General features: G+C 41.8%; 1 protein-coding gene across 4 annotated transcripts in view; it reads right to left on the bottom strand.

The window, feature by feature from the left end:
- Positions 1-21,654, bottom strand: part of ylpm1 (YLP motif containing 1) — a 141,716-nt gene that overhangs the window by 108,503 nt on the left and 11,559 nt on the right. For 3 of the 4 annotated variants that reach the window (XM_043697112.1, XM_043697114.1, XM_043697113.1), the window contains exon 2: positions 4,923-5,003. The exons of the other annotated variant lie outside the window; for it this stretch is intronic. In XM_043697112.1, the coding sequence (XP_043553047.1) occupies positions 4,923-5,003 (81 nt within the window). The remainder of the gene's footprint in view (positions 1-4,922; positions 5,004-21,654) is intronic. 4 annotated transcript variants of the gene reach the window in all.

Here is a 21,654-nt window from a genome sequence, read left to right as displayed (position 1 = left end):
GTTACGGTTACTGTGCGTGGGACGGGGGGATTTGGGTCTACTGACACTAAGGGGGCCAAGGTATGGGTGCGCCAGAGGACCGGCCCCCCCAGGCCGGCCGAAATCATAGCACAGGGGAAGGACAGTCTGGTCACCATTATGTACCCCGGGGACCCGACCTGGGCAAACGTCCCGGCGGACCAGTGCTACTTACGTGAGACCTAAATAATGTTGTAATTGCTATGCACCCGCAGGCTGACCCTCCGCCTTGAACATGGGGTGGTCATGGGGATTGCGACTCCTATTGGCGATGTTCGCGATCGGATGGCCACTCCAGGGCATCGGTATCACGGCCTGGACGCTGGTACCGGTCGCCCGCCATGAGGTGTGGTGGGAGGCCAGTAGCCAGCGACGGACGCAGGACGATTTTACATGTGAACCCGGTCAGCAGTGCGTTGTTCTGACTCTCACCAGCGACTGTCAATTGTACACGTGTGCACAGTGCTACATGCGCCGGGATGGGGAAAAATATGACATATCGTTCATACCGCCTAATTGCACCCTGGTGGTAAATGCCCAAGTCAAGACGTGTTTGTGGGACCGACGCACCCAGACATGCGGGACAACGGGGACTCATTGGAGCGTCACAGCTCGGGGGGAAGATCTGTGGCTGCGCGATGCCACCGATATTCGGAATCGTCATCGATTCATGTGGTTACCAAGAGGCGGCGACGAGCGTGGTACGACACCCTGCTGGGGGGCGCAGGAACTGTTATGGGTATCTCGAATGCCATTGACTCTGAGGTAACCCGTACTAAATTATCTAACACGGGACAGGCCACCTCACAAGGACTACATACTATTGGAAGGTGGATGCCATCCGTAATGATGACTCAAGGAGAGACAGCTGAAATAATGGTACGATCTCTGCAATGGGAACTGGATGTCTGGGGTGCCACTCAGGAACTGTTTGAGAACATTACGGCTCAGTTAAATTGGACTGCCTGTCATATTCAAATGTTGCATGCTCAAATGCAGAAAGAACGATTCTTGCGCACGGTAACATCCCCCAATGTACAAGCGTGGAGGGGAATATGGAATGTATCTGAGAAATTGTGGATGATAACCCATCCAGAAAGAACATGGTGTAACGCAACTATGTGTAGAGGATACTTTGTTACCATGAATGTAACCCACACTGTTACGGTCTGTCGATATTATGTATTACCAGTGATTACATCTTCTGGATATTATTTTCTGAAGACAAGGGGGCAGTAGTTTAGCCCAGATACCAATATTACCTATGATCTGTCCGCCTGTGAACAGACTGATCAAGGTAAAGCTTGTCTACTGATGGACAGATATCGAGACCCTTGTTTGACTAAGGGAACGGCCCTGTGTGAATGGACTGTTGAAGCTTCAAGGGACATTATGTGGCAGATTGGGCCACACACACTCTGTGTGGCTACCAAAAACCCGCATCCCATGCTTCCCACAGTACCGTTCTCGGGATGCCTCTCAAATGTCTATCAGTGGCAATGGCAGAATCAGACCTATCTGTTATCGATCCTGGTAGGAGTCCTGGTGATCGTAACATGCTGTAATATCCTGACTTGCTTGTATATTTGGCGTGTACGTAGACGCTTGTTCAGTGACCATCAACTTACCAAGGTACAGTGGAAAGTGCTGATAAACCCTTGGAACATTTCCCTGGATCGGTTTAAGCAAGCATTGGACCGATCCGAGGAGCTTAAGCAGATATTACGAAAGCATCAAACCAATGTCATCAAGGTTACAGTGTCTACCTTTATACATGGACAGGAGGTAGTACACGCTGCCCATGTAGTGGAAGTAGAGTCAGCTCATCATTGGTGGGATATGTTGAGTGGTATGTCATCCACTGCAGGAAAATTCCTGTTCCCACCCCTATCGATCTTGGTAGGAGCCTTGGTGATCTTAACATGCTGTAATATCCTGACTTGTTTGTATATTTGTCGCGTACGTAAACGTTTATCGGAAAAAATATATATGGGCATGATGTAACACATGTATTGGGCCAATCAGTAGAATGTGGTGAAAGGGTTAAAATTATGTCCCAATACATGTGTGGATCTTATTATCTGTATGTAACCGGAATGGAGTGTGTTGCTTAGTCTTGCCCTGTTGTTCGCATGAATATGTTGCCGGAATGGAATGTGTTGCTTATGGTGTTTATGCTACCAGCCTTGATAAGGAACAGACACTGTCATACAGGATGTTGCAAGCTTAATTGGTTCCAGCTGAAACTCGTAAAGAGTCTTGCCCTGTTGTTCGCATGAATGTTTAGATCCCGAAAGAGTATATAAGCTGGGAAAGTCCCCAGTTCGGTAGAGTCTGCTCCGGGTTACGTTTAACCGCCGAGCGTGGGTTGTTGGCAACCGCTCTACGAGAACTGACGGCTCCCAGTTCCGGTAACATGTAGAGTGAGTATAAACCAGACTCGTTGTAAGTACGAGACCTGGTTGAGGCGACGCTGCGGGGAATAAAATACTCATATTCTAGCAAACTCGTCTCTCAGTTCTTTTCTCCTGGTCTGTGTCAGACTACTCTCCTGCGAACCCGATCCTTGAGAATTTATAAAACACCTTGTAACTTAATTCTGTTTTTGAAATGTTACTGAATACTCACAATATAATGTATAAGATAAAATTAATTTCCATGGCATAAGAAAATGAGCATATAGATACATAAACATGCATACTTGTGGATCTCAGTGCTAATAACACTGATCCATTTCTACCCAAGTTAGTATTGTGCTTATTATTTCACAAAGTAAACTTCTTCAATACATCAAGAAACTTCACTACAATAAGTCTATGAACAATAGTGCTGAGTCAGACATCGTGGAGCTGGTCTTTGGCTAAACTGTTTCCTCGTATCCATACTTATTCATCCAACAATCTACTAGTGTGCCGCATTTGAAAAAACGTAAATCTAGAATGACCTCGTTGGAGAGCACTTATGGAAGAAGGAGTACATCTTCTAAAAAAAAACTGCATTAACAGGACTCTAAATTTTCAACTTGTTATTTCTGAAGGTCTGACAATGTAAATAATATTTTCTTGCTCAACTTCAGCTCTACATTGGTTTCAATAGAAAGTCAACCATGTGGCATGATAATGTTTCCAAGTAGTATAAAAAAGGATCTTTAAGATTCAGGATCTGGCACTCAAGGGACTTTCTTTTTACATTGTTCCTTTTAAAATGTCCCAAGTGCTTTACAGACAATACTTTTCAAAATGTAGTCACTGCTGTAATATGGAGAAATGCAGCAACAAATGCACAGACAAAACCTCAACAAAGAATGCGGAAAGAACTGACTAGATAACTTTTTTCAGTTATGGTGGATGAGGGACAAATGTTGACCAGAACGTGGAGAGAATGTTTTAGGTCCACCTGAGAAAGTGGACCAGACACTGAATACACATTTCCATAAAAATCAACATTTTGAACAGTACAATAGGTCGCCATACTATAGGAAGGATGTGGAGGCACTCGAACGGGTGCAGAGGATGTTTACCAGGATGTTGCCTGGTATGGAAGGAAGATCGTATGAGGAAAGACTGAGACACTTGGGGCTGTTTTCATTACAGAAAAGGAGGTTTAGGGGTGACTTGATTGAGGTGTACAAGATGATTAGGGGGTTAGATAGGGTTGACAGTGTGAACCTTTTCCCGCGTATGGAGTCGGGTATTACAAGGGGGCATAGCTTTAAATTAAGGGGGAGTAGATATAGGACTGAAGTTAGGGGTAGGTTCTTCACTCAGCGAGTGGTAAGTTCATGGAATGCCCTGCCAGTAGCAGTGGTGGACTCTCCCTCTTTATGGGCATTTAAGCGGGCATTGGATAGGTATATGGAGGATAGTGGGTTAGTATAGGTTAGGTGGGCTTGGATCGGCGCAACATCGAGGGCCAAAGGGCCTGTACTGCGCTGTATTCTTCTATGTTCTATGTACAACACTCATTCAGAACTGAAGTGTCAACTTAAGTTCGGCAGTCAATCTTCTGGAGTGGGACCTACATCTGAATTATTCGCTATTTCACATTTTAAAAAAGGTCCATAGTGCTATCAGGGCTGGGTTGTCTGCTGTGTTTTTGAAAAAAAAATAAAAAATATTAAATCACCAAGATTTGTTGTGTGGTGTTCTTGGTTTTAGGTCAAGTTAATATATTTTATTGAATCAAAATATAAAAAGCTTTAATCTTTAGCTTTGAATGTAGCCAATTCCATTCCACAGCTTCACACAAATGGAAATACTCTGAATGCTGAATATCTGAAATATGAACACAAAAGGCTAGACAGGAAAAGTTGGGATGCGAGTAATTTAGAACAGTTATTCCCACATTTTTTTTATTCTTGCTCCTCAGCCTTCCTGGTCATGCAATAGCACACTTGAAAAAGCTGCACTTTTATCAAACCTTCAGCTGTTTTACAGGATATTCACGAGTACTTAAAATGTACTGTTAGATCATAAAATGGAATAGCTGCTTCAGTATCTGGTTCGGAGTGCTAATTTACGTATATTTTATCAACATGAGTGTTGTTCAATACATTAACCACTAGCCACATACGGTGAGTTGGGAATCCAGATGCCACAAATTAAGTTTCCAGTTAAGAAACAAAAATAATACATGGACAGCTTTGAGGAGAATAGCAAATCAATATAAACCTATTTGTGCATTACTCATAAAATATTTAGGATGAAAAGGAAAAAGCAAGTTTTGTTTTAATTTCTATGTCTTAATTCCTCCTTCACTGAATGGTGGCAAGTATCTTGAAATTATCAGTCATGAGATATCGAATGAATGCTTGCTGAAATGATGTCACCAAATCCCCACTAGTCCACATTTTCTATTGGACAACACTGAACTACACAATTTATAATGTGTTGTCCTGCACTTACCTGATAGGAGCCATTTATCGCTTTGGAAAAATCACTGGACTTCTTGTCACCAGGTGTTGTCAGAGTACTCGCAGTGGCTGACTGAAATGCACAGAAAACTAAGAATGTAAATAAATACTATAGGCTTTTTTTATTTCTGCATCTTAAACATGTATTCTGAAAGCAATTAAATGTTCAGAGTAAAAGTTTTCTTAGCACAGAAACAAGAAAATATTAAAACAGGATAACCTCATGTTCAATTACAATAAAACCTGATTAATCTATTATGTTAGAGAAGATTTTAAAACTAGGAGACAAAAGGCATTTGATAAATCATCTCCATTTATGGGAGCTATACATAATACACATTACGTGGTTTGGGATCTGTCTTGCTGTCTCGAAAAAGAAAAACATTCCAATCAACTGAGGGATGTAGGGGCAATCTTCAGAAGGAAATCAGAAGGACAAAAAGGGGATATGAGATAGGCTTGGCAGATAAAGTTAAGGATAATCCAAAGAGATTCTACAAGTACATCAAGGACAAAACAGCAAGTAGAGAGAGAATAGAGCCCCATAAAGATCAACAAGATCATCTATGTGTGGAACCACAGAAGATAGGAGAATACAAAACAAATTTCTTGCATCAGTTTTTACTGTTGGGAAAGAAATGGAAGCTAGGGAACTCGAGGAAATAAGTACACGTGCCTTGAAAACATTGCACATTACAGAAGATGAAGTGTTGCAGGTCTTAAAAAACAAAGGTGGATAAATCGCTGGGACCTTAAAGTGCATCCCGGGACATTGTGGGAAATTAGGGAAGAAATTGCAGGGTCCCTGGCAGAGATATTTGTATCATCTACAGCCATGGGTTAGGTGCTAGAGGACTGGAGGGTGGCTAATGTTGCGCCTTTATTTAAGAAAGGCAGTAAGAAGTCTGGGAACTATAGACCTGTGAGTTTGACATCTGTGGTGGGTAAGCTGTTGGAGGGAATTTGGACAGATAGGATTTACATGCATTTGGAGAGGCAAGGACAGATTAGGGACAGTCAGTATGCCTTTGTGCATGGGAAATCATGTCTCACAAACTTGATTCCGTTTTTTGGGGATGTAACCAAAAAGATCGATGAGGGTAGAGTGGTAGACATTGTCAATATGGACTTTAGTAACGCCTTTGACAAGGTACCGCATGGTAGACTAATAAGTGAAGTTAGATCACATGGGATTCAAGGAGAGCTTGCCAATTAGTTACAAAATTGGCTTGATGGTAGAAGACAGAATGTGTTGGTGAAGGGTTGTTTTTCGGACTGGAGGCCTGTAACCAGTTTTGTTTCTCAGGGTTCAGTGTGGAACTGTTGTTGTTTGTCATTTACATAAATGATTTTGATGAGAATATAGACAGCATGGTTATTAAATTTGCAGACCAAAATTAATGGTATAGTCGACAGTGAAGAAGGTTAGCTAAGATTACAAAGGGATCAAGATCAATTGGGCCAATGGGCCGGGGAACAGCAGTTAGAGTGTAATTTGGATAAATGCGAGGTATTGCATTTTGGTAAACCAAAGACTGGACTTATACAGTTAATGGTCGGGCCTTGAATAGTATTGTTGAACGGAGACACCAAAGGGATCAGGCACATAGTTCATTGAAAGTTGCATCACTGGCAGGCAGGGTAGTTAAGAAAGCATTTGGAACACTTGCCGTCATTACTCAGACCATTGTGTGTTGGAGTTGGGACATCATATTGAGGTTGTACAGGACATTGGTGAGGCCACTTTTAGAGAACTTTGTACAGTTCTGGCCACCCTGCTCTAGGAAGTATATTATTAAAGTGTAGGGGGTTCAGATAAGATTTACCAGAATTTTGCCGGGACTGGAGGGTTTGATTTATAATGATAGACTGGGACATTTTTCACTGGAGCGTAGGAGGTTGAGGGGTGACCTTAGAGATTTTAAAACCATGAGGAGCACAGATATGGTGAATGTCGAGATCGTTCCCATAGGGTGGGAGTGTGCAAATGTAGGGGGCATATATATAATATGAGAGAAAGATTTTAAAAAGGAGCTGAGGGCAACTTTTCACACAGTGTGTAGTTCGTATGTGGAACGAACTGCCAGAGGAAGTGGTAGATGTAGTTATAATTACAACATTTAAAAGAATTGGGGTAGATACATGGACAGGAAAGATTTAGACGGATATGGGCCAAATGCAGTCAAGTTTGACTAGTTTAGTTTGGGAAACTTTGTCAACATGGAGAGTTGGACCGAAGTGTCTGTTTTCATGCTATATGACTATGAAAAGGTTCCCATTATTGTGTGTTGACAGTATTTTATGGTTACAGTACTCAGCAAACCAGAGGATCCAAGCTAAAATCCTATCAAAGTTGTGAAACTGAATTCAATAAACTGTGTAAACACAGAAAAACTGCAATGCTAGAAATCTGAAATGAAAAGAGAATGCTGGGGAATACAGGTCTGTCAGGAAAATAGAAAGCTAACTAAATTATTTAAGTACACAACTAGGAACCCAACTCCAAGGCTGCTCTAAATGATAAGCAGTCAGGATATGTGCATGAATTTTATTTTCATCAAGAAGAAAGAATGAGTGTTACCAGCATTGCCCAAAACCTATATAAAAGTTTTTCGCCAACAAATTACCCGCAATGCCATCACCTATAAAATGTTTCAAGTCTGAAATCATGATTATTGAAAGACCTGTAATCGAAATTTCATCATGAACATCTAAGACAAAACTATCTGTATAGCTTCCTCACCAATGTCTAAACTAATCTAAATCTAACTCATCTAAATCAATGACCCCAGTTCCAGATACTTACCATTCTTTGGGTGAAGTCATTTTTTTTTCTGAATTCTGAATTGAAATTTTCTGGTGACTACCTTATTGAAGTTCTTCTGTCTTATGCTCTTCTTTGCAAGAAGATACGTTCTCTTTCTATTCACTCAATCAGAGCTTTAATTTTAAATATTTGTGTAGGTCACCCCTCAGCCTCTTTTGCCCGAGCAAGGAGACTCAACGTGCAAATCTCATCATTACATCATCTCCAATAAGACAATATAATTTTTATAATTATTAGACCTGATCATGATACAGTACTCTAAGCATGGTTTAAATGAGTTAGCTTCCCCATGTTTCATTTCTATCCCTCTCGAAATAAAGTCCAGTATTTAATTTTATTTTTGCTTACCTGTGGCACAACCATTCTCAATTTTCTACTTCACCTCCTCAAAGACATTCATTAAGGCTGGTCAAGCAATAATACTGTGAGACAATCCATGCTTTTCCTCCGAGGGGTTCTTCTAATCTGTCCACTTATTTATTTCCCCTACCAGGAATGTTAATCTAACTGGTCTGTGTTTCCCTCGCCATGCTTTATCCCCATCTTAATTTTCACGACATTTGTCCATTTCTACCGTCTGGAGCCACCGCAGTCTGGGAAGGGGGAGGGAGGGAGAGAGAGAGAGAGGGGGAGAGAGAGAGAGAGAGAGGGGGAGAGAGAGAGAGAGAGAACGAGCGAGCGAGAGAGGGCGAGAGCGAGAATGAGAGCGAGAACGAGAACACCTACAATGCCGTTAAGGAACTTCCAGGAGTTTTGTGCAGCAACAGTTCCAAGTCAGGATGATGTTTGGCTGGCAGGGGAATTTACAGCTGGAGCTGTATCTGCATCTGCTGCCTTTGTCTTTCTCTGTGGTAGAGGTTGCGGTGTTTGGAAGGTAGATTAGATTGGATTCCCTATAGTATGGAAACAGACCTTTCGGCCCAACAGGTTCACGCCGACCCTCCAAAGAGTAACTCACCCAGACCCATTCCCCTACCCTATAATTTACCCCCTGACTAACGTACCTAACACTATGGGCAATTTAGCATGGCCAATTCACCTGACCTGCACACCTTTGGATTGTGGGAGGAAACCGGAGTACACGGAGAAAACCCACGCAGACATAGGGAGAATGTGCAACTCCACATAGACAGTTGCCCGAGGCGGGAATCGAACCCGGGTCCCTGGTGCTGTGAGGCAATGCTAACCACTGAGCCACTGTGCTGATAAAGGAGCCTTAGTAAGCTACTGCAGTGTATGTGTAAATGGTACATGCTACAACCATTGTACCTCAGTGAAGCAGTGTTGAAGATCCTGGATGGGAGCCAATCAAGTAACTTTTTCTCAGTTAGCATCAAACAGCGAATATTATTGGACCATCACACTACTGACTTGTGTTTTGCATAGGGTGGGCAGGCTTTAGGGAATCAGGAGGTGCGTTACTTACCAGTGACCTCCTCTTTCAGACATAATATTTATATAGTTGATCCCTTTCAGGTTCTCATTGTTGCTAAACCCCAGTGTGCTTATAGAGGAAATTCAGTAATTTTAAGACGACTGAATATCAGGGTTAGATTCTTTATTGCTACAGACAATCATTGACTGGCATTTCTATAGCACAATGATCTTTGCAACTTAATCTACCCAAGCCTAGACACTGCCCAGGTCTTGCTATATATGGACACAGAATGCTTCAAAATCGAAGGATTCTGTCAAATGGTCCTGAACATATAGTGTAATTATTATAATGCTTTCCATTGTGGGAAGGCCATTGATGAAGCAGATGAAGACAGCTGAACATGGGACATTATAGTAAGAAAGTTGGAAGATGTTCATGTGTGAGTAAGAAAGATAAAACATTGTTCTGTAATTAGATTCACTGCTAGCAGAGAGAGAGAGAGAGAGAGAGAGAGAGAGGGAGAGACAGACATTCAGATAGACAGGACAGAAGCAGGTGCAAAGATCAACTCTTTGTGGTCTCATTTGAGTGAACATTGGCTTGTCATGGATTGAATGTTTGTGTGTTGTTCCCTGGAGCTTTAGATCCTAGAATGTTATGAATTTAATTTGCATTCTGGGAATCTAAGATGATTTTAAAAGAAAAAGGCATTTTGTAGGACAATGATATTGGGCATATTAGCTGAGTGAGGTTACCTCATGACCTTTTCTACATAGTTTGGACTCGTTATGACATACGAGCCAAAGCAATTGGCCATTTGGGGCCTGGCTTGATCAAGGTTTCCAACTTTAATGTGCATGTAGCTTAATTAGTCAAGCATACTCAGACCTATCAACGAGTTTCTCTTCCTCTGAAAACTTTTGCCATTTTATTGCTGTTTATCTGATTACGAGCATGTGGTGGTTTTTTTGTGATTTTAATACCAAATTCTGTATAACGACAGCTTGTTTGCAGTAATAAGGGGAATAGCCTGAGAGAGCACTTAGGGGTAAGAGCTGGCGCTGCTACTCTGCTCATGGTTTTAGAACCTTAGATACCTACAAGCCAGGCTTGAACTATGTTATAATGTAACATTGATGCAATTGATAAGTAACGGTAATAATTTAAACTAAACTGTCTTTAAGAGTTTTATATTCCAGACTACCACAGAGTACAATCACCAGGATGAACCAAGACAGGCTTACAAGTCGAGTCCATCAGGGATTCCGAGCCATCTCAAATAGATACTGCAACACAACCAAATCTTTAACTGCTGAGGATCTGATCTCTGGAATTCCTTTCCTTTTTGCCCAAACACTTTGGCAACTTCTATGTGGTTCACTGTCAAATATTGTCCAATAACATTCCTGTCACAGACTCTGGGAAATGTCACTATGATAAAATTACCATATTTAGACAACTTTTATTGGTGAATCAACAAAAAAAATTAATGTGATCGTTGGATTCCAGGCAAAGGTAAGCACTGTAGTGTCACTTGGTTGCAAAGGCTACAAACACTTCTCTGAGCCGTATCTGGCTGCTACTTGTTAATTGAAAAATATCAGATTTACATCAATTTTTTGTGTGCCAGAATACTTATCAGTGCAGTGAAACTTTTAATAATAGGCTGTCAATATAAATCATTGCAACTAAAGTTTATAGAATAACCCAGTGAGTTTCTTGCATAATATGGAGTCACAAAGGTTTTGAGAAGATTTGTAGCTCAGGTTGAGGTTCTGGATATAAGTTTTCTCACTGAGCTGGAAGGTTCATTTTCAGACGTTTCGTCACCATACTAGGTAACAACATCAGTGAGCCTTCAGTGAAGCACCGGTGTTAGTGGCCCGCTTTCTATTTGTGTTCAAGTTTCTTTGGGTTAGTGACGTCACTTCCTGTGGCAATGTCAGTTCCTGATCTTTTTCTCAGAGAGTGGTAAACAGGGTCCAAGTCGATGTGTTTGTTGATAGAGTTCTGGTTGGAATGCCATGCTTCTAGGAATTCTCATGCGTGTCTGGTTGGTTTGTTCTAGGATGGATATGTTATCCCAGTTGAAGTGGTGTTCTTCTTCATCTATATGTAAAGATACTAGTGAGAGTGGGTCATGTCTTTTTGTGGATTGTTGATGTTCATGTATCCTGGTGGCTAATTTCCTGCCTGTTTGTCCAATGTAGTGTTTGTTACAGTTCTTGCAAGGTATTTTATAAATGACATTAGTTTTGCTTATTGTCTGTATGGGGTCTTTCAAGTTCATTAGCTGCTGTTTTAGTGTGTTGGTGGGTTTGTGGGCTACCATGATGCCAAGAGGTCTGAGTAGTCTGCAGTCATTCCCAAGATGTCTTTGATGTAGGGGATAGGGGAGAGTGGCTAAGATTTCTTGAGGCGTTGTGTCTGCTTGCTTGGGTTTGTTGCTGAGAAATCAGCAGACTATGTTCATTGGCTGGGAGACAGTGAGGTCTGCAGATGCTGGAGATCAGAGAGTATGTTGTTGGAAAAGCACAGCAGGTCAGGCAGCATCCAGGTAGGGGGAAAATCGACAATTCAATCCCGAGCCCTTCATCAGATATCCTGATGATGTTACCTATTATGGTGACGAAACATCTGAAAATGAACCGTCTAGCTCAACAAGCAACCTTACATCCATAATTTCTATGTTTCGTAAATAGCACTTGAATTGTAACAAAACACATTACACATCTTCTGCCCGGCCTCGAATTGCTGCTGAAACTCTCATCCATGCCTTTGTTTTCTCTAGACCAGATACTTCAAATGCAATCCTTACTGTCCCTCCCATACTCTACCGTCCATAAACTTAGGCGCATTCAAAACCGTAAGACACACAAGTTAACCGACAAACAGGCCTACTTGTCCATCTAACCCACAATTGAGCAATGTCTTGGATGTTAAAACTCTTGTATTCAAACGCTTTCATAGTTTCATTGTCTATATTTCTGTAACTTACTCCAGTTCTCCAATCCTGCAAAATAGCTACAGCCCTCCAATTAAGGTATCTTAATAATTTTCATTGTAATCACTAGTTCAGTACATTCAGTTGCATAAAGCTCCAGGACTCCCTTCCTAAAGTCCTCTATTTCTCTTCCACCTTTAAAAAATACCGTTTAAAATCTATCATTTGATCCAGTATAATCTTAACAAATTGGTATCAAATTGTGTTCAATATGCTTCTGTGAAGAACCACAGAATATTTAGCTGCATTGAAATTGAAATCGAAGCTCAAGCTGTACAGAGTTCAAGATAATATCATGAATCAAGGATATCCAAAAGATGCCACAAACTACATACAAAAAAAAGCTTTCTGGAATGGCTTTTCCCAAGGTGTGCTCATTGAGTCATTCAGTACAAAAATAGACCCTTTGGTCCAAACAATCCATGCCGACCATGTTCCCAAACTAAACTAGTCCCACCTTTCTGTATTTGGCCTGTATCTCTCCATACTTTTCCTATTTGTAAACATATCCAAATGTCTTTTAAACGTTGTAACTAAACCTGCATCCACCACTTTGTCTGGCACTTCATCTGCGTGGGCGGCACGGTGGCACAGTGGTTAGCACTGCTGCCTCACAGCGCTAGAGACCCGGGTTCAATTCCCGCCTCAGGCGACTGACTGTGTGGAGTTTGCACGTTCTCCCAGTGTCTGCGTGGGTTTCCTCCGGGTGCTCCGGTTTCTTCCCACAGTCACAAAGATGTGCAGGGTCAGGTGAATTGGCCATACTAAATTGCCCGTAGTGTTAGGTAAGGGGTAAATGTAGGGGTATGGGTGGGTTTCGCTTCGGCGGGTCGGTGTGGACTTGTTGGGCCAAAGGGCCTGTTTCCACACTGTAATGTAATGTAATCTAATCTAATCCCATGCATGAATCACTCTGAGTAAAATAAAAGACTTGCCCCTTAAGTCCTTTCTGAACCTTTCTCTTCTCACCTTAAAATTATGCCCCCTAGTTTTGAACTCTGCCACCCTAGGGAAAAGACCCTTGTCATTCACCTTATCTATGCCTCTCATTATTTTATAAACCTCAATAAACTCATTCCTCAACCTCCTATACTCCAGTGAAAAAGATCCCAGCCTTTCCAGTCAATGTTACACCTCAAACCCTCCATTCTCAGCAAATCCTTTCTGAACCCTGTCCAGTTGATTAATATCCTTATGGGTTATATATGTTTACCTTGTAATCAGTTGAATTTGAGCAATCAAGATATGCTAAACTTTTATAAAACGGCATTAGCTCAAGCTGAAGTTTTGTGGCCAATTCCAGCCATGACACACGAGGATTTCAAGACCTTATGAAAGCTGGGAATTTATGCAAATTCTATCAAGGTGAAATACTTCAGTTCCTTGGAGAGATGAGATAAACTTAGAGTTTGTCTTGCTTGCAATGGAGAAGGTAAAGAGGAGATTGAAAGAGGTATTCATAATCATTAAATTGTCCAATTGCAGAACGATTGATAACAAGAGGACACATAATTAAGGTTAATTGCAAAAGAAATAGAGATGCTAGAAGACAAAAAAAATGCAGTGTCATGTTACAGCAATCTAGAATGAATTGCATGAAAAGGTGTTGGAAGCAGTAAAATGTCAATGGACAATTAGGTACTTGAAAAATATTGGCCTATGGGAATAGAGTTTTACAGAGCATTGGGACTAAGCATAGTAAGTTGACAGGTCTCATCTTGCACTGTGCTGTTCTCTGTGATTCTATGAATTTCATGTCTCTCTACATTGTGGAATCTGAAAGGGCAGATATTTTTTGTGTTAAAGCTAATACAAGTGCCCTTGTTGATATTAACCAGATCAGATAACAGAATAGATGCATTTTATGCCGGCACTAAAATAATAATTGTAATTACTGTAAATGTAACAAGCAATCAGCATTTGGCTAGCAGAAGTAAAAAGAACAAACTTCAAGTGAGCCAGACGGAAACTTCCTCCACTTGCCACATTTAATATCTCTCACTGAAGAGAGAGATACAAGTCAAGAAACCTATTACAAAGATTAACAATAACTTTATTCTAAGATTTTCAAAATGTTATTTTAAAGTTAGTAGTAACAAGATGAATTATAATCAGCCATTCCCAAGCAGTTATATTGACCTTTCTTTGGTGTCTAAATGGTGCAGATTTTACTAGATGGGCCAACACGTAAATTTAACATTAATCCTTAATTCCAACTGGCATTTCACTGCCTCAAGGATAAACAATTCATGGGCAATAAATACCAAAATTGCGAGCAACATTCACATTCCTGAATTTTTGTAAACTCTAGTAATTCCCATCCATAGCTACTTTGCTTTCATCAAACCTTCAAATACCTAATCCATACACTGCTCCACTTCCAATTCTCATATCATGGCATTTCCAACTCAATTTCAGATAGTACAAAACAGCCTGATAAAATGGACAGACACATGGAACATGGAATTTAGCACATAGTTTGTTTTGGTAAAGTAAATGGTACAATTTTAAAAGAGAGTCCTCAGGTATAGTGACACAAGTCTTTATAGTGGGGATTTATGAGAATTCTATCAAGGTGAAAGACTTCATGTTCCTTGGAGAGAAGAGATAAACTACAGTTTGTCTTGCTTACAACAGAGAAGGTAAATAGTCCACTGGGAATGCTTCCTGCGGCTGTTACTATTCCATTGCTTCCACTCTTGTTGCCCAGGTTTGACCCCATCAGGAAATATTGCTTTTTGCTATTTTATGAACTCTAATAATTAATGGTTATAGTGGGAGCTATGGTTAGTAAGTTTGCAGATGACACCAAGATTGGACATGCAGTGGACAACGAAGAAAGTTACCTCAGAGTACATTGGGTTCTTGATCAGATGTTTGAGGAGTGGTAGATGGAGTTTAATTTAGATAAATGCAAGGTGCTGGATTTTGGAAAGGCAAATCAGGGCAGGACTTGCAAACTTAATGGTAATATCCTGGGGAGTGTTGCTGAAGAAAGAAACCATGGAGTGCAGGTTCATAGTTCATTGAAAGTGGAGTCACAGGTAGATAGGAAAGTGAAGGTGGCGTTTTGTATGCTTTCCTTTACTGGTCAGTGCATAGAGTATGGGAGTTGGGAGGTCACGTTGCAGCTGTACACGACATTGGTTAGGCGACTTTTGGAATATTGAATGCAGTTCTGGTCTCCCTGCAATCAGAAGGATGTTCTGAAATTTGAAAGGGTTCAGAAAAGATTTAAAAGAATGTTGCCATGGTTGGGGGGTTTGAGCGAAAGGGAGAAGTTGAATAGGCTGGGGCTATTTTCACTGGAGCATCCCAGGCTGAAGGGTGACCTTATAGAGGTTTATAACATCATGAGGGACATGGATAGAGTAAAGAGACATGGTCTTTTCTCTGGGGGTGGGGGAAGACCAGAACTAGAGGGCATAGGTTTAGGGTGGGAGGACAAATTTAAAAGAACCTAAGGGGCAACTTTTTCACGCAGACTGTAGTGAACATATGGAGTAAACTACCAAAGGAAGTGGTGGAGTATGAAACAATTACAACATTTAAAACGCATCTGGATGGGTGTATGAATAAGAAGGGCTTAGGAGGATATGGGCCAAGTGCTGGCAAATGGGACCAGATTAGTTTAGGAAATCTGGTCACCATGGACGAGTTGGACTGAAGGATCTGTTTGTGTGCTGTACATCTCTATGACATTTAAGAAAGGCTTGGATTAGAACAGGAAGGAAGTTATGCTCAACCTTCACATGTCCAGCTGAAGTACTGTGTTCAATTCTGGACATGCCAGTTTAAGAAGGATTTTAAAACCTCAGACAAATTGCGGAGGAGATTTTCTAGACTGGTACCAGAGGACTATGAAACCTTGGAGGTGGTGAAACTAGAGATATTGAGATTGTTGTCTTTAGATTGAAGAAAATTGAGCAGATTTTTGGTAATTGTTCAAAACCTTGAAGGGTTTTAGTAGGACTCAATCCACCAAACAGTCTTAAGTTCCCACAATGTTGATCACCACCTTCGTCACAATTAACAACATTTTAAGTTTTGCATCATCCGCAAATTTTGAAATTTTGCCCTGCACAACCAAGTCCAGGACAATGAAAAGACATCAAGAGAAACAGTTGTCTTTAGTGCAACACCAATTGAAAGGAACCACACATCCAAATATCAATTATCCGAATTTTGGATGATCCGAATAAGATCTCAAGGTGCCGTAAAACGTTACATCAAAGAGGTAAGTAAATTCAGATTACCTGTACTGAAGAATATGTGAAAATGCTGGGCAAAAACAAAGGAACACAAGCACCTCAAGCAACAACGACTGGATTTGTTTTTTTACGTAAGGATTAGTTACACAGCTCTTTTCAAAAGTCAGTGCTTTATACCCATCACTTTACCGGGCCATTCATGAAAAGAATGGCAGAGAAAGTAAACGCATGTGCGAGGTGGTACTTCTGTCTTTCTATTGCAACACTGAGTTCACGGAAACCGACAAATGCTCTTGTGATTGTAGAAGCTGTTCGGGACCTTGTTTAATGCTGGGATTTCATATATTTATGTGATGGTAAGGGTTTAGTCATTCTCAGTTTAACCTGCAATTTCCAGAATGCAAAGATTAGTTTGGTTAAATAGCAGACTCATCAAAATTATAGACTTAAACAAACTCTCCAGTCGAGCACAGCATTAGATCAGTATAGCTCCCCTTGTTTAAGGTTATATCGATTATAGAACATAGAACATAGAACATAGAAGAATACAGCGCAGTACAGGCCCTTGGGCCCTCGATGTTGCGCCGATCCAAGCCCACCTAAACTACACTAACCCACTATTGTGTCAGGAAACTCTCCTGCTATTCAGTATCTGAATAATCAATTACCGAATGAAATAGTGCTCACCTATTTCGTTCGGATATTCGAGGTTCCTCCAGCCTGAGCAGCAACCTTTCAAAATTGCTGTCTGTTGCCTGCTTTTCAGCCAATTTCATATCCATAATTCTATTGACCCTTCCATTCTATTAGCTGAGTTTTCCTATTCACAAGAAATCTCAGTTCGTATTAAAGAAACAAGGATAACTTGGTTGACTGACAGCATATTACAGTCCTCAGATCAATAAAGTTGAGAAATTGAAGATGCATTTTTTGACCTGAATAATTTATATGCCATATATTAGAAATAAGTACTGAAAGTGAATAAGTAATGAAGTACAATTAGCTAATGAAACATACAATAAACATATCCTTACAAATGGTTGTCTCTTATTTCTTAGCATACAAATAGCAATAAGATTACAGAGAGAAAACTACCACGCACAGCTTACAATGGAATTCAACAATTTAAAGGAAAAATCATGTCATGTGGCCAAAAGAGGTTGAGCCAGCATTTACTGCCTTACCCTAAAAGCCTTGAATTGGTGCAATAGTTTAGGGGAGACGACTGCCTGGTGGTATTATCCCTAGACTGTTAATCCAGAGACCAGGTTATGTTCTGAGGACCTGAGTACAAATCCCACCATGGCAGATGTTAAAATATGGGAAAACAAAATCTAGAAGAAAGAGTCTAATGATGACCATCTATTTCAATTGTCAGGAAATCCATCTGGTTCACAAACGTCCTTTAGGGAAGGAAACCTACCCTATTTACTCGGTCTGGCCTATATCCTGAAGAAGGCATTTGGTAAGCTTTCCTTTATTGGTCAGTGCATTGAGTACAGAGGTTGGAGGTCATATTGCAGCTGTACAGGACATTGGTTAGGTCACTCTTGGAATACTGTGTGCAATTCTGTTCTCCCTGCTACAGGAAGGATTTGTGAAATTTATAGTCATAGAGATGTACAGCATGAAAACAGTTGGGATGTACAGCATGTACAGTCGGGAGGTCATATTGCAGCTGTCCAGGACATCGGTTAGGCCACTGTTGGAATATTGCGTGCAATTCTCGTCTCCTTCCTATCTGAAGGATGTTGTGAAACTTGAAAGGGTTCAGAAAAGATTTACAAGAATGTTGCCAGGGTTGGAGGATTTGAGCTATAGGGAGAGGCTGAACAGTCTGGGGCTCTTTTCCCTGGAGCGTCGGAGGCTGAGGGGTGACCTTGTAGAGGTTGACAAAATTATGAGATTCAACCAATCCATGCCGACCAGATATCCCAACCCAATCTAGTCCCACCTGCCAGCACCCGGCCCATATCCCTCCAAACCCTTCCTATTCATATACCCATCCAAATGCCTTTTAAATGTTGCAATTGTACCAGCCTCCACCACTTCCTCTGGCAGCTCATTCCATACATGTACCACCCTCTGTGTGAAAATGTTGCCCCTTAGGTCTCTTTTATATCTTTCCCCTCTCACCCTCAACATATGCCCTCTAGTTCTGGATTCCCCGACCCCAGGGAAAAGACTTTGCCTATTTACCCTATCCACGCCCCTCATAATTTTGTCAACCTCTATAAGGGCACCCCTCAGCCTCCGACGCTCCAGGGAAAACAGCCCCAGCCTGTTCAGCCTTTCCCTATAGCTCAAATCCTCCAACTCTGGCAACATTCTTGTAAATCTTTTCTGAACACTTTCAAGTTTCACAACATCCTTCAGATAGGAAGGAGACGAGAATTGCACGCAATATTCCAACAGTGGACTAACCAATGTCCTATACAGCCACAATATGACCTCCTAACTCCTGTACTCAATACTCTGACCAATAAAGAAAAGGATACCAAACGCCTTCTTCACTTCTCTATCTATCTCCGACTCCATTTTCAAGGAGCTATGAACCTGCGCTCCAAGGTCTCTTTGTTCAACAACACTCCCTAGAACCTTACCATAAAGTGTGTAAGTACTGCTAAGATTTGCTTTCCCGAAATACAGCACCTCGCATTTATCTGAATTAAACTCCACCTGCCATTTCTTAGCCTATTTGGTCCAGATCCTGTTCTAATCTGAGGTAACCCTCTTCGCTGTCCACTACACCTCCAATTTTGGTGTCATTGCAAACTTACTAACTGTACCTCTTATGCTCGCATCCAAATCATTTATGTAAATGACAAAAAGTAGAGGACCCAGCACCCATCCTTGTGGCACTCCACTGGTCACAGGCCTCCAGTCTGAAAAACAACCTTCCACCACCACCCTCCGTCTTCTACCTTTGAGCCAGTTCTGTATCCAAATGGCTAATTCTCCCTGTATTCCATGAGATCTAACCATGCTAATCAGTCTCCCATGGGGAACCTTGCTGAACACCTTATTGAAGTCCATATAGATCACATCTACTGCTCTGCCCTCATCAATCCTCTTTGCTACTTCTTCAAAAAACTCAAACAAGTTTGTGAGACATGATTTCCCATGCACAAAGCCATGTTGACTATCCCGAATCAGTCCTTGCCTCAAGATTCCCTCCAACAACTTGCCCACCACCGAGGTCAGCTCACTGGTCTATAGTTCCCTGGCTTGTCTTTACCGCCCTTCTTAAACAGTGGCACCACATTTGCCAACCTCCAGTCTTCCGGCACCTCACTTGTGACTATCAACGATACAAATATTTCAGTAATTGAGGTAAATTTGAAAGGGTTCAGAAAAGATATACAAAGGTGCTGCCAGGGTTGGAGAGTTTGAGGTGTAGCGAGAGGCTGAACAGGCTGGGGATATTTTCCCTGGAGTATTCCAGGTTGAGGGGGTCATCATTTGAAGATGTCGGTGTTGGATTAGGGTGTACAAAGTTACAAATCACACAACACCAGGTTATAGTCCAACAGGTTTAATTGGAAGCACTGGCTTTTGGAGCGCTGCTCCTTCATCAAATGATTGCCTGATAAAGGAGCGGCGCTCTGAAAGCTCATGCTTCCAATTAAACCTGCTGGACTATAATTTGGTGTTGTATGATTTTTAACTTTGTACACCCCAGTCCAACACCGGCATCTCCAAATCATGACTACCTTCATCAGGTGGTTGTGGAGTGCATAATTGTAAGACACAGAATGTATAGCATAAGTTTTCAGTGTGATGTAACTGAAATTATACATTGAAAAATACCTTGATTGTTTGGTAAGTCTCTCATCTGTTAGAATGACCATGATAGTTTCACTTCTTTTATATGTAAATCACAAAACATTTTTTACACGTTACATTCCCAGGTTAACTGTAACAATGGTGTCAGCGCAGATAAGATGTTGAGATGCTGAAAGTGTTAGCCCCCTGTATTCCCTGTCTGTGCCATAATGTTTAGACTGATTCTCATTGAAAAAGTGAGTTAACAGAGTCTTACATGGATTCATGCAGTTTTTGAGCAAAGTACAATGTAACTCTGCAAGTACTAATTCACCCTACAATTTTGTGTGTGTGTGTGTGTGTGTCTAGGGTCAGGGTTTGTGAGTGTCTGCAAGAGAGAGTACATATGTGTGTGAGAATGAAAGTGGTAAAGAGATCTAAGTCTGTGAGAGGGTGCAAGTGAGTATGCGGGAGTGTGTGTGTCTGCAGGAGTGTGTGTGTCCGCAGGAGTGTGTGTGTCCGCAGGAGTGTGTGTGTCCGCAGGAGTGTGTGTGTCCGCAGGAGTGTGTGTGTCCGCAGGAGTGTGTGTGTGTGCGCGTGTGTCTCTGGGGTGGGGGGTTATGAGTGTGTGTGAGAGAGTGTAAAGTGTGTAAGTCTGTGAGAAGGTGCAAGTGTGAGTGCGGGAGTGTGTGCACATGTCTGTGTGCGTGTCCGTGTACATGTATAGAGCAATAGTGGTCACTTGTAGTGTGACATGAACCCAAGGTCCCGGTTAAGGCCCTCCCTATGGGAACCGAACTTAGCTATCAGCCTTTGCTCGGCCACTTTTCGCTGCTGCCTGTCCCGAAGTCCGCCTTGGAGGATGGTCACCTGAAGGTCCAAAGTCGAATGTCCAAGTTGATGGACACTTCAGCGGTCCAGGACATTCGACCTCGGACCTTCGGATGACCATCCTCCAAGGCAGACTTCGGGACAGGCAGCAGCGAAAAGTGGCCGAGCAAAGACTGATTGCTAAGTTCGGTACCCATAGGGAGGGCCTCAACCGGGACCTTGGGTTCATGTCACACTACAGGTGACCGCCATTGCAGTATACACACACACACAGACAGACACTCCTACATGCGCGCGTGCGCACTCGCACACACTCCTATATACAGACATGCACACAGACACCGATACACACTCCTACACTCTCACATGCACCCGTCTCACAGACTTAGACACTTTACACACACACACATATACACTCTCTCTCACAGACACTCACAACACCCCAACCCAGGTACATACACACACTCCTACAGACACACACACTCCCACGCTCTCACTTGCACCCTCTCACAGACTTAGACCACTTTACACTCACACACGCACGCACACATGCACTCTCTCTCACAGCCACTCACAAACCCCCAACCCAGACACACACACAAAAACCCACATTCACACATACACATATACGTTTGTGGGGTGAATTTGTACTTGCAGAGTTGCATTTTACTTTGCTCAAAAACTGCATGAATCCATGTAAGACTCTGT

The sequence above is a fragment of the Chiloscyllium plagiosum genome, chromosome 10 (assembly GCF_004010195.1).
Source record: "Chiloscyllium plagiosum isolate BGI_BamShark_2017 chromosome 10, ASM401019v2, whole genome shotgun sequence".
Taxonomy (NCBI): domain Eukaryota; kingdom Metazoa; phylum Chordata; class Chondrichthyes; order Orectolobiformes; family Hemiscylliidae; genus Chiloscyllium; species Chiloscyllium plagiosum.
This window is presented reverse-complemented; position numbering and strand designations above follow the sequence as displayed.